Consider the following 13405-nt stretch of genomic DNA (forward strand, 5'->3'; position numbering starts at 1 on the left):
CAAGGGGGAGATCTCCTCTTCAAAATAGTACCCTGGATCTTTTCTGCCCACCTTGGATCAGACAAGATCTCTGTTTTAACACCTCATCCAAAAGATGGCACCTCTGGACATGCAGCACTCCCTCAGGGCTGCAAGAGTATCAGCCTAGATCTTGTGCTCAAGTCTCTGTAGTGGAACTTGAGTATGGACCAAAAAATGTTGCATCGCCCTTACCTTTTGCTGTTATGTTCCTTGGTCTTCCTTTTCTGTCTCCATCTAAGCCTCACACTTCCATAATACAATTACAGAGTTAACGTGGTTTTATGAAAAGGAAGATTTAACAATTGTGTTTGGCACCTAGCGTACTGTATATAGTTTTGGTCTCCTTATTAAAGGAGGGATATACTTTGGAGGCGGATCAGAGAAGGTTGACTAGGCTGATTCCTGGGATAAAGGGTTTGTCTCATAAGGAAAGGTTGGGCATATCCGCATTGGCGTTTAGAAGAATGCGTGGTGATCTTCTTGAAACACAAGATTCTGAGGGGGCTTGACAGGGTAGATGCTGAGGATTTCCCCTTGAGGGAATCTAGAACTAGGGGGCACAGTTTTAGAAGTGGGCGTCTCCCATTTAAGATGGAAATGAGGAATTTCTTCTGAAGTTCATTAATCTTTGGAATTCTCTTTCCCAGAGAGCAGTGGAGGCTGGATCATTGAATATATTCAAGGCTCAGTTAGACAGATTTTTGATCTACAAAGGAGTCTAGGGTTAGGGAGGCAGGAAGGGAATTGGAGATGAGACCACAATCAGATCAGTCATTTGAATGGCAGAGCAGGCTCCAGGGGCCAAATGGCCTACTATTATTTTCTTGCATACCGTCAATACTCTCCATTTACCTCCAATTCTCTAAGTTCCATGGGATGTGCCTGCTTGTTTGCAGAATTCTTTCACTTTAAAACCTTTTTTTGTGCAATTCTTTTCACTCCTAAAGTTGTAGTTTGCAGCTTTTGAAATACAATAAAAGTCAATTAGTGATGAAGCTGTTGGCTGAATAACCTCATATAGGCAGCTGGAATCAATAGCAGGGAGGTGCTTTTAATGTATGACTTGAAATGGAATTAACTAACTAATTGACATTTGAAATTTTAATGTCAAGGTAATTGAGTGGGGGCGGCGGTGGTGGAGTGGAATGCAACTTTAACATGAAATGATCAAGTTTTCACAATGTGTTGTAATGCTGTATAACTTTCTAAACAGACATGTTGATCTTGACAGAGGAGGAGAAAACGGTCCTCCCTGCAGCTATGACCGAAGAGGCTTTTACCAGTGGCAGTGGTTTAACCCAGATTAAAGAAAATGTTCCTACTGTGTGTCAACCCGAGGATGTGCATGAAACCAAGTCATTGCACGTGGAAGTGACTGACAGCCCTGTTAAGAAGCCCAGAAATAAAGTCAAGTTGGCAGCAAATTTCTCATTAGCATCCCCCATTAATCTTTAAATGAATTTAAGAAAAAGCTTGTGTACTTAATGAATTTTATTTAAAGCACTAAAATGGATTCCAAAGTGCTAAATCCAAAGAATTAAACACCTTTTTATCTCCACCTTCTACTTCTGTATTTAAACTATTTAAAAAGAGCCACAAAACATATAGGAAGAAAACTGGATCTGTATTTGGAGCTAATTTGCTGTAGTCCATGATCTTTCTTGGCTGTGATTTAAGATTCCAAGATTTATGTATAGTTTATTTAGAAATTTGTAACATTTGACCAAGGTTTTTGTTTTTAAGAACGTCAAAGAAAGCAGTGTTGTCTTGCACTAAAAAGCCTGTTTGTATTATCTCTCCAGTTTCTAAGGTTTTTCAGTAAAATGCATGATATCTCAGAATCTGATAGTTGAGGATTTATGATCTGATACCCACAGAACAGCAGTAAGTCTTGTATAATCTAACTGTACAAGTGTATTTGAAATGTTTCGAATGTCACTTGAATGGCTTGTAATTATAATCCAATCTCCGGTTTTGTTCACCTGTCTGTAGAAAGAACAGATTGCGTTCAGTGATTGTGTTCATAATGTCATAATGAAGAATAGAATTAAAGAACCTCCTAGTAATGCAAATTGTGTTGGGATGTAATGGCTTCCCATAAGGTTTAAGTTGAGTTTTTACTGAAAGTTGGTTTAATCAGTTATCTCCAATCTTGACTTCATGAATTACATCTACAAGCTGAATTCACCATTGCCTTAGCAATCTGCTACACTTATGGTGTGTTTCCAGTCTGATGAGTAGCACTAGTGCAGAAGTGAAAGTTCAATGTGAAATATGCATATATTGCATAAATCACAGGTCATGGGTCAGGTAAGGAAAACTATTTAAAAGCTATCATTTCCACTTGACAGTTAATGGAGCTGAATCTCCCCTTGGAAGTGTGGAAATGTCAAGGTTTTGTTGTTAAACCTTGTTTTTTTTTTTAAGCCATGTTTCATTGGGGAGCTGTGTATATAAACTAACAGTCACAGAAGGTTGTCTTTTTTTAATGTGGACTGCTTTTATTCCATTGTGTTTTTGAGTGGTTGCTATTGGGAAGTTTTAAGTGTCAGAGTTGGTGACAGCAGTGCCAGTGTGATGACCTTGGACAAGGTTAAAAGGATTTAATACTGTGTGGCAGTAGGTCCATTAGGGCCTTCTGGACAGAACCTGGCTTTTACAATGGGTTGTATTTGCCAGGACACACACTTTCTAGATTACAATTAACCTATTTTAAAAAAAAAAATTCTCCACTGGTGCCAGAGATTGAGTTTTAGTAGTAAAAGGTGTAATTGCTCAAACTGACTTTCTGTGTAGACTTGCACCTGTGACCATGCAGGTTTATATTGTGCATAAACATTGAAATATTAGCTTCAGAAATGTTGGAAGTAGCAAAACTGGAATAAATTGAACAATTGTATGGAAATATCTGTTCAAGTTAAAACTAAACTCAAATGCTGAAGATTTGGACGAGGTGTTTAATGTCTGTACTTCAGTACTTGCATGAATTTTTTAAAAATTGTATTGAATGGCAGCAATTTACATGCTAAAGAAGTTAATGTACAGTAACTATTGCCAAACACCTTTTAACTGTTCCTGCTTGGAACACCAGCAAAGAGACGCAGAAATATTGATTTATTACAAGCCACTCAAGTCACTGTATAATAGGTTTCTGGTTTTGTGATGTCTAAAACCCGCAGTATGTTCATACTTCTGAAATGGTGGCTTATATATGCAAATCTGCATAAATTTGCATTGGTAATCTCTAGAATGATTTAAATAACAGACTTGTACAACTGATGTAAACTGGTAAAGATGCATTTGTTTGAGGTCTTTGAACATTATTATGTTGACTATTGGATTTATCTGAAAATATGACGAGGGCTCCTACTTTGTTTCCTCTCTGAATTGTCAATAAAAGTAGAACAAGAAAAATGTCTTATCGAATGCTGGCTGCTTTTGTTTGGGACCAAATTTATTTTGCCATGAATAAAATTTTACATCAAGCATATTTCCTGTTTTGCTCTTCGTTTTTGGTTTAATGTTTTGCTTCTTACTGGAGGAAGTGGGGGATGAGTAGATGTGACTTCTTTGGTTACAAACTGTGGAAAACTGAAGGCAACTCAAGTCCTTGTTCTTTCCATTGATGATTCATTCTGTGTTTATAAATGTGGCACCACGCTGGAGTGGTAGAGATCTCTGCTGACAAGCCTGCAAAAGGTTTCTGTGCAACTGTCAGAGGTGAACTGGAAAAGCCATTCCTTTATGGAAAGCAAAATTTGGGCCTTTTTTTTGGTTTAGAATTGAGAAATCACACCTGCATGTAATGTGCAGAAATTATAGGTGTGTCCAAGGGAGAAGAGAGGAAGCTTTATAAGTTAATAAAAGCAAAATACTGCAGATGCTGGAAATCTGAAATAAAAGCAAGAAATGCTGGAAATACGCAGCAGGTCTGGCAGCATGTGTGCAGAGAGAAGCAGAGTTCTGAGCACATGTAATGAAACACAACTTCAAATCCTGCAAATGTGGCAATGGAACAAACATTTCATTTTTCAATAAAGTGTGTACACTATGCACAGAAGTTTCTTTAATCTTGATATAATCTTGAAATGTTTTCTATTCTTAAAAGGTTTTTCAAAAGACTTGTTAAGTGGAGGAGAAAACTGCAGTTGCTACAAAAACATGAATTGAAACATTTTCAGCAGCTGCTACTGAAGAACATCCTAAGCATCTCATTCCAATGACAGCTCATGAGACAAATTACAGCCAGATGAGTAACTTGGTAGGCACTATGAATATGTTCAGAAACCTGTTTGGTGTGCTTTAGTCCGGGGAGAAAATGCACTATCTGACAGTGGGAAAAGTTAAATATGTTGTGACCTGTGGAGAAGTGGGACTGAATGAACAGTGCACTCCTCCCACCTCATTTGTAACCATAAGGACATGGGAAATAGGAGTAGGCCATTCAGCCCCTTGGGTCTGCTCTGTCATTCAACTAGATCATAGCTGATCATCTGCCTCAACAACATTTTCCTGCATTACCCCATAATCCCTTGATATCTAGAATATATCTTTTGTCTTGAACATACTCAATGCTTGAGCCTTCATAGCCTGCTGGGGTAGAAAATTCCACAGACTTGCAACCCTCAGTGAAAGAATTCCTCCCTCATCTCAGTCCTAAATGGCCTACCTCTTTTATTCTGAGATTTTGTCCCCTAGTTCTAGACATTCTCCTCCTCCCCTTCCCCACCCCCACCACCGGGGGAAAACCACCTTCCTGCATCAACCTTGTCGAGCCCTGTTACAATTTTGTATGCTTCAATGAGATCACCCCTCATTCTCCTAAACTCTAGAGAATACAGCCCCAGTTTCCTCAATCTCTCTTCATAGGACAATCCTGCTATCCCAGGAATCCATCTGGTACTGTAGTATTTGTGGCCCAGTTCTGATCCAGAATGTGGCTCAGATTGATCATTTCCCTTTTGCATCTTCCCCCATGTGAACTAGACTCTCAACGACTATTGTAAACTCCAGGTTTTAGGGATGGAATCAGAATTTTGTAATGGCAAAGGAATTGAGCTGAATCAAGGTGAAGTTATTTTGCATTTTAGTAGAATGTGTAATTTGAAATGAAAAATTTGTGCAAATGGCAAAAATGCCTATCCCAGAATTAATTCCTGTTTTATTTTTGAAGGATTCTGCTTGCTTTGCTGAAAAATATAATTCTTTTGCTAAATATTCTAACTTTTTAATGTCTCCCATATTCACAAAGCAACTTGGAAGGTTTCATAAAACATAACTTACATGAATGAATATATTAAAATTACCTAGTTTGCAATTCAGACATATTTCCTTCTGAAAGTAAAGCTTTTCTAATATTCCTTATTGCATGCTTTATTCATACCTTAATAGCAATTACTGCACCAGTGTGAATTTTCCACAGCTGCCATTATGATCTGCAAATGAGACTTTCAACACACACCCAATTAGATATTGGTAGGGCTGGTTTTGTTTTGTGGATTTGCTGCTCTTGTAGGAAAAACACCCCAAATTAATGTTGCATTGTAGCTGACAGATACCCCAATCTGTCAGAGCTGCATTAAATCTCAACACCAAATGAAAGGACTCTTAACCTATTTTAAAATGTTATTTTTCTAAACCATGTTTATAGATTTATTTCATAAAAGATAAATTTGTTTGCAACAGCTTATTTTGTAAATCATTGCCAGTTAATAAAACATGAAGCAAAATGTAGAAATGCAAAACTCTAATATGAAATAGCTTGCAAAAATATATGTTTAATATAAACCCTTGTCCCCAACATTCTCCTGTTGCCCACTTACTATCTTGCTCTGCCCCTTAGAATAACCCTTCTGTCCTCCTCCCAATGTACTCTATTAGCTCTTAACATTTTCCTTGCATTCATTTCATACAATGCTGTATTTCCCTTTCTCACATCATTTGCTTCTTTCTCTCAACCTCCAGCAATCCCCTCTACTCCATATTTTCCTGTGTCTCCTGCCATCTCACTCAAGTCTGACCTGAAAGATAAAAGAAACATGGACTGGAACTGCAAACTGACACCCAGGCCTCAAAGTCATGGGGCAGTACCCAGTTGCTTGTTGGCCAAGCTTGTCACACCCTTAGTTCAAAAGCAGAACATTTAATTACATTGGAAACTTCAATCAGAGGACCAGCTACTGATATAACCAGTTCTTAATTCAGGTTTGTTGTAGATGCATTGAGTTTGATGGCATCATTCATTCCTTTAAGTGGTCTGAGCATTTAACTTAATGGAAGTTGTCTGATGCCCTATATCTACTTGTGTGATATAAGCAATAGCATTCCCTTATGATCTGGACCACACACTTGTGCCTTTCCTATTTTTTTTCCAAACCTCTAAATGTGGACACGTGAGGTGAGATTTCCTACTGTATTCCATCCTTCACACTTTGCAACTTGATCAATTTTAATTTATATGTATTTTACAATTATCACTTTTTATCTATAGCTTTGTGTTCGCAAGTTGTGCAATTTCTTTTTCCTTTTAGTACAGGGGTGTCCAACCTATTCGTGTGGGGGGGGGCCACATTATAATTTTTGTCCTTCATGGTGGCCGATGAGCAAATTTCAGAAAGATAAAGCTTTTAAAAATGTATTTTACTATTCATCAAAACAACAAAAAAGGTGCCATTTTGTGAAGAAGCTTTAAATGAGAAGACTAATTTCTTAACTTATTTTCTCATCACTATGTTGAACACTGATTTAGAGAGATATCTTTTGTTTGCGGAAGCAGACAATCTCTGCCTGCAAGCCTGTTGTAGCGATGCAGCGTTTTCCAGATAGATGTCCATCTGTCAGGAGTGATCTTAATGACTGTCTATGTGTGTATCTCTCTTTCTCTCTCTCCCTCTGTTTCTCTCTTTCGCTGCCGCTGTGTCTGTCTGTGGGTGTCTCTCTCTGCCTCTCTCTCTCCTCTTCTCTCTCTTTCTCCCCACCACCACCCCGTCTCTCTCCTCCTGTCTTTTTCTCTCTCTCTCTCTCTCCTTTCTGCCTGGTTGTGTGTGTGTCTCTCTTTCTCTCTGCCTCTGTGTCTCTTTCCTCCCTTTCTGCCGCCCATTCCTCTCTGTATTCCCCCACTGCTGGTTACTTCAGGGCACAGCCCCCGCCGGCTCCTTAATGATAGCGGAGATGAAGAGCCCAAGGCCCAGGCAGAGCCAGTTCCTAAAGGAGCCGGAACAAGAAGTACTGAAGAGCGTCCACCATTTTTGTAAAGGAGGACATGCGCAGTGTGGTGTCTGCCATGTCAGTAAAGGAGCCGACGTCATTGTCAGTCACAGAAGGTTTTGGCAGGAAGGAAGAAGTTGATGGCAGATTTCCAGCAGAAATTTCTCATCCTTGGTGGCCAGATTCTGGCTCGCGCTTCTGGCCGATACGGTAACGGCCTCGCACCCAGGCCCAGTGCTGGAAGCTCAAAACAAAGGTAGGTGAGGCGGGGTCTCTGGAACCAGGCCAGAAGCCCCAGCGCCAGGGGGTGGTTATGCAGATCGGGGGAGAGTGGTTCCAGGTGGGGAAATTGCCCATGAAGGAGGCGTCTTCCCCCACGAGGTGGAGGCACACCCTGCCACTGCTGATATCCCAGCGATGGCGGGAAGAGGCTCTCAATTGGCCTCTGGGTAGGAAGGCTGTCGTCAGCCTATCCCGCCCCCGGGAAGATCGATTGGCAATGGGCCTTCTGTCCCCTTCGACACGTCCCGCCACCCGTTGCGATACTCCATGCCCCCGCCGGCCTCCGGCCACATAAAATCCCGGCCACTGACTTCTTCATGGGGAGGCAAGCAGGGAACATCAGCAAGTGAATCACTGGACCGCTCTCGAGCATCTGCTGAATTATTGTGGGTCAAAGGCTTTTGGCCACAGAATATTGCATATAGAGTGGGGGTGAGGGAAGAATTAAATGAGGAGGAGCAAATAACTAACAGGGAATACCTTCCTTTCATTAACTGAATTCAAAGATAAACATTTTTTGAGAATGATCCTACTTCAATGAAGGTGCTTAGAATGCTGGTTTCTTTGAAACATTCACTTATGTCAATATTAATGCATTTGTTTGTACTTTTAATTTTTTGATTAATGCTAAATCATAGGGAGCATGACTTGCTCGAGTACATTATATAATACAGTACTAAGTTTTCCATTTGCAGCAAGAAATTAGCAAATAATCTTTTCAAATTTAAAATATTTAGATAAATTCAACACTGATTCAAATAGCCAATGCCTGAATTCAAATGAGTTCCTTTTCGCTTTAGTCTTGTAACTGTACTTGCTGTACCATTTACATACACTCAGCCACATATATGGCTCATTGAAGTTGAAACTGAAAAATATTTGAGTAGCCTGACGGCTGAGTAAGAACAGGGTCTGTGCCGAGTTTGTTTCTCTCAACCACTGCAGCAGTGTAAGTGTTATTGATGACTTCAGGCTTCCATGGTATAGAAAGGAAAAATCAAGTTGGATGACTGTTCAGACACCTGCTAGTAAAATAGCCTGTCAAGTACAATCTAGGCTCCCATTTCGAAATAAAAGCAGAAAATGCTGGAAACAGCACAGAACTGATGAACGGTCGTTGACCTGAAATCCAGTATCTGCAGTATTTTGCTTCATGTTTCATTTTGAAAATGGTTACTTGGTGATCCCCTCACCTATGAAGACATACCCAGCACGAGTCAATGCCTTCAGAAAAAGGGAGAAAATTAAGTGGGGGTGGGCAGAGAGTTTCTATACTCAACAACGAAAGTACAATCACTGGTATTTTTTAAAAATTTATTTGCACCATTCAGTGCATTTAGAATCAAGGAATTTAACAGCTTATTAACACGTCATTTTTGCCTTGACACCGATAATCATCTGGATTGAATTGCAAATGTACGTTATTAGCTTTTCTCCTCTCTACAGAGCAGTATCTGCATCGCAGCAACAGATTTACACTGAGTAATAGCTCTTACTACAGAAATGTGAACCGAAGATTCTTCTTTCTGAGCAGTGGTGGTGTCAATTAGAAAAAAATTCCCAAAGAGAGGCGCAGTGGTTAGCACCGCAGCCTCCCAGCTCCAGGGACCCGGGTTCAATTCTGGGTACTGTCTGTGCGGAGTTTGCAAGTTCTCCCTGTGACTGTGTGGGTTTTTGCCGGGTGCTCCGGTTTCCTCCAACAGCCAAAGACTTGCGGGTTGATAGGTAAATTGGCCATTGTAAATTGCCCCTAGTGTAGGTAGGTGGTAGGGAATATGGGATTACTACAGGGTTAGTATAAATGGGTGGTTGTTGGTCGGCACAGATTCGGTGGGCCGAAGGGCCTGTTTCAGTGCTGTATCTCTAAATAAAAAATAAATAAATAAAGCTGTGAGTCACAACCACTGGATCAAGAATGATGTGAAGTGCAGGGGAAAATATGAGGAGGAATAAGAAATGAAAAAACAGACAAGCTGAACACTATGATTTAGCCCACCCCACCCTGCAGTAATGGGGCAGGGAGGCCACTAAAATTACCAGATAAGCTGTTGTTGATCCATTTGGCCACCTCCAGTAGGATCTGCTGGCCAAAGTGACCATGTTTTTCCATTGACTGTCAATGTTAACAACACTTCCAACTATTTTGCATCAGGCTTCTTCCAGGCTGCTACTTTCCTGGTCTGGAAACCATAACTGCACCAAGCAAGCCATTAATGCCCTATTTGTCAATGCCAACCTCTACATTACCATTCCCATGGACTCTAACACTCAATGAGTGCATTGTGGGATGTGCAGCAGTGGCTCGCCTTCCTTGTAAACAGACTGTGCTCATGTCGCCATCAAACCACCAGAAAGCAATCCAGCAGCTTCCGTTAACAGAAGGAGCTGTCACTCAATTCATGTCCATTTTGTGTGTGATCACTGTAGAAGAAACATGTAGGCATGTGCCAGTTTTGCTGGCAGCTATTACGATGCCTTCATCCTGGGACACTAAACTATTCAACCCCACCAAGACAGTAAGTGATGGAATCCGTGGTTACAAAGCTTATTTTTTTAAGACACTAATTGAGAGGGAAAACAGAATTGAAACAAACAAAAACTGAAGACAACTTCAGGTTTGCAGGGAAACTGATGCTGGTTAGAACCAGAAAAAAGAAGACAGCGTCCTCCCCAGACCAGGCAGGAGTGGAGCGTCAGTAAGCAGAAGAAAGTGAAACCTGAATCCAGGAGTTGTTTTTGTTACTTAAAGTAGCCAACTAACCAGACCCCACCATACAGTGCACAGGTTGTCACTGAAGGACTCAGATAAAGGTATATCCACGGCATCAAGACGGTCATGAGCAGAGCCGAGGAGCTGCTGGAGAAGACCGACCTATGGAGTTCGGATTGAGAGGGAACTGCTGTCGGAAGAAGAACAGCGGCTAAATTCTTGAAGGAAGGAGCTGAAAATCTACATGAGGACCTTCAGAGTTGCGAAGAACTGTGTGACTAATTGTTACCATATATGCTGGGTGGACTGTCCAGTGAAACCGTGAGACCCATCTATGTTGTATCTGATAGTTAAGGTGTAATTTGTAATATATATTGACCGTGATCTGTCTGTTGCTTCATGTTTAATTTATGTTTGTTTTGATTTGAGTGTTAAAGTATAATTTATAAAAGTGAAATCTTGTCCATTTGGTTTGGTTTCCTAAATTGGGGTCAGTTGGTGGATTTGATTCTTCTCGTTTGTTGGTGGTCTCCATGGGGATCACAACAATGGTTCCTTGTGGACAAGGCCTGCCTCCTGCACATATGGCTAGTAACTCCCCTTTTCAACTCTGTTAAGCCTGAGGGCTCAGGTACAATTACAGCCAAGGGATCTCCAGGAACATTATTAAGAAAACTATTGGGCTATTGAAACAAAAGGTTCAAGTGCTTGTATGAGTGTGGGGCTCACTACAATATAGCCTACACAAAGTCTGCTGCATCATGGTAATATGTATGTTGTGTGTCATGCATATCATTGCATGTTGCATAGCCTGGCAAGGAAAAGACATCATCTAACAAGGAAGAATTGAAGGAAGATGAGGAAAAAGCAGAAGCAGATGAGCCACTATAACATCCTGCAGCCATTGATCCCCAAATTGAAGCAGTTTGTTTGTTGCTGCTGGGCAGGAGAATATTAATAGCTGTTCCCGAAAACCAGTTAATCATTTCCTTTGGTTCCAGAACATCTCAATCGTAGCTGAGAGTTCTGATAAATTATGCAGAGTTTCCTGAATGTACAAATGTGTGCCCCTATATATTGGAAAGTTCCTTCCCAACCTATTTACATAAATAAATCCTGGTATAATCAGGCTAGGGTAGACTAACAAAGAAGGCTTGAGAGTTTTTGGAGTCTTTGTGTTAAAACTATTCTGGAGCACCTTCTGGTTGCTCAGGAGCTTTTCAATAAAGTCACTCAGTTTCTAAGTCTTTTAGTGTTCGTTCTTCTTTCTGCAGCCTCTTAAACAAAACTGTCTATGCCACTACATACAATATAACTAAAGTGAATACTGTGGATGCCACTCTAAAGAAATGCTTATTCTGAAGCAATAACTTTATTGTGTTCAAGAACTAAACACAATCATTTCATTAGCGACATTTCAATAATTATACATTTAATTAAAATAGAGCTGCCAAATGGTTAAAAGATTCAACATTAAATGAGGACAAAATATTAGACTAATGAACAAGATCTTAAATGAGACTACTATGAGTCAGCAGAGAGACAAAGTTTACTCTCCTTTTCAAGTCCTATAAATGTGTGCACCTGTGCTTTAAACTCCTTCAGGAATTCATTTTGGCACTAGCTAGCCCTGTATTCAACTCCCTTCATTAAGTCATTAGCAGCTTACACCACCTTCTGTCAGTTAGTATCGCTGGGCTAGTTACCACTTGATATTGTGTTGCTCCAAAAGTTGACAGCTTCTGTGCTGAAGGAATAGAAAGTGGTACACGACAGGCAAGAAAAGGAACGTAATAATATATAAACATAATGAATGAGAAGCACAGTTAACAAATATGAACACTTTAAAAAATATTTCTATGTGCTTTGAAGGACTTGAGATGAAATTCAACTTTGGCTGAATGTATAACGAGCAGCTGATAGTACTGCCTATTTTGTGCTCCTGCCAAAGTTGAATTTCACCCCCTTGAACTTTTGAGAGACACCTATAGTCCCTTAACATAACTTGCTAGATTCTACCAACATCTCTGCTCCACAGGATTGCTAACAAAATTTGATTTACCTTTACAGTACATTACTATTATCCTATCCATCAATATGGAAACACTTGATTGTAACACAAAGAATTAGAACATATTTTAAATTATGATACATGATAATCATACTTTATTCTCTGCTAAGTCTGTACAATTTATCTACAGGACAGAACTTGACTCCACCCCTGTTAAAGTCACTGAGTTTAAATTTGTAAAGTTTGTTACCTGCCTGTGCTCTTGAACAGCAAAGTGTTCTAACTATTTGTGAGGCCCCAGTTGAAATGCCTTGCAGAGTCTGGAGTATCATATTAAATAACCCTGGGAGAGCTGTTCAGTGAAAAATCCTGTAAATCTTTACAGTGAAGTTAGGAAATTTTAAAGTGGTATGTTGTATTCTATCATTACCTCTGGAACAATTTCCTAAAACTACTTTGTTATCACACATGCCAGGTATAAAACTTCTCATTCTACCAGTGGAAACATGTGATGCATTTTCCTTTCAACATGCGTAGTTTGTGATCCATGCATGAAGGACAGATTCACTTCAACACTAACTGTTTTATCTCGACTCTGAATATGGTAGGTCATCGTCTGTTTGAGCATGGTTACCATTCAGATGTTTCCCATCCATCTTGGGTGCTGTTTTCTTTCACAAACACTCTTTATAGACAAATGTTAAACTTGAATGGTGAGAACTACATAATGCTACATTGTGTAGTTCCGCAGCAATCCCTTATTAATGCCATTCCAGCTTTGGTAATTGATGGTTTGTTTGGAGGAGGTTCAGTAACCATTGACTCTGCAACATTAAAATGATGAAAATAAATTAGTGGGATTTTGTTTCAAATATACAATCATTTATCATGTATAAAAATTCAGGCACCAAAATCTACAGTCCTTCTGCCATATTCCCAAAATAATTCTGGTGAGAACATTGCCAAAGGCCACAAATTAGGTTGACGATTTCTGTCTGGCCCTGCAGAGCCAACCCCAAATAAGGCCATTGATCAAGGAGGAACTGGGCCGGGGACCAGGAGTTCCCACACCCCCAGCCTTATAGAGTAACATACCCTTAGTATTAGCCTAGATTTCTAGCATCAGTGTCTATTAGCTTCTAACAACTATTAAAACTGAAATACTATGGCCTCTA

General features: G+C 40.0%; 3 protein-coding genes across 10 annotated transcripts in view; 2 read left to right on the forward strand and 1 right to left on the reverse strand.

Annotated features, from left to right (window-relative positions):
• The window catches only part of LOC137383414 (meiosis regulator and mRNA stability factor 1), a 69758-nt gene extending 66247 nt beyond the window's left edge, over positions 1–3511 (forward strand). For all 4 annotated transcript variants that reach the window (XM_068056224.1, XM_068056223.1, XM_068056225.1 and 1 more), the window contains one exon: positions 1235–3511. In XM_068056224.1, coding sequence (XP_067912325.1) covers positions 1235–1476 — 242 coding nt within the window. In that variant the 3' untranslated portion in view covers positions 1477–3511. The remainder of the gene's footprint in view (positions 1–1234) is intronic.
• Positions 3512–7382: 3871 nt separating this feature from the next.
• pdxdc1 (pyridoxal-dependent decarboxylase domain containing 1) overlaps positions 7383–13405 on the forward strand; it is a 213172-nt gene continuing 207149 nt past the window's right edge. For 3 of the 4 annotated variants that reach the window (XM_068056227.1, XM_068056228.1, XM_068056234.1), the window contains exon 1: positions 12813–12834. In XM_068056227.1, the coding sequence (XP_067912328.1) occupies positions 12832–12834 (3 nt within the window). In that variant the 5' untranslated portion in view covers positions 12813–12831. Of the gene's footprint in view, positions 7484–12812; positions 12835–13405 lie in introns of those variants that run through there. The other variant, XM_068056232.1, reaches the window with a different exon arrangement.
• Positions 11573–13405, reverse strand: part of LOC137383418 (bMERB domain-containing protein 1-like) — a 113551-nt gene continuing 111718 nt past the window's right edge. For both annotated transcript variants that reach the window (XM_068056239.1, XM_068056237.1), the window contains exon 6: positions 11573–13054. In XM_068056239.1, the coding sequence (XP_067912340.1) occupies positions 12951–13054 (104 nt within the window). In that variant the 3' untranslated portion in view covers positions 11573–12950. The remainder of the gene's footprint in view (positions 13055–13405) is intronic.

This window comes from Heterodontus francisci, chromosome 24, assembly GCF_036365525.1.
Source record: "Heterodontus francisci isolate sHetFra1 chromosome 24, sHetFra1.hap1, whole genome shotgun sequence".
NCBI lineage: Eukaryota > Metazoa > Chordata > Chondrichthyes > Heterodontiformes > Heterodontidae > Heterodontus > Heterodontus francisci.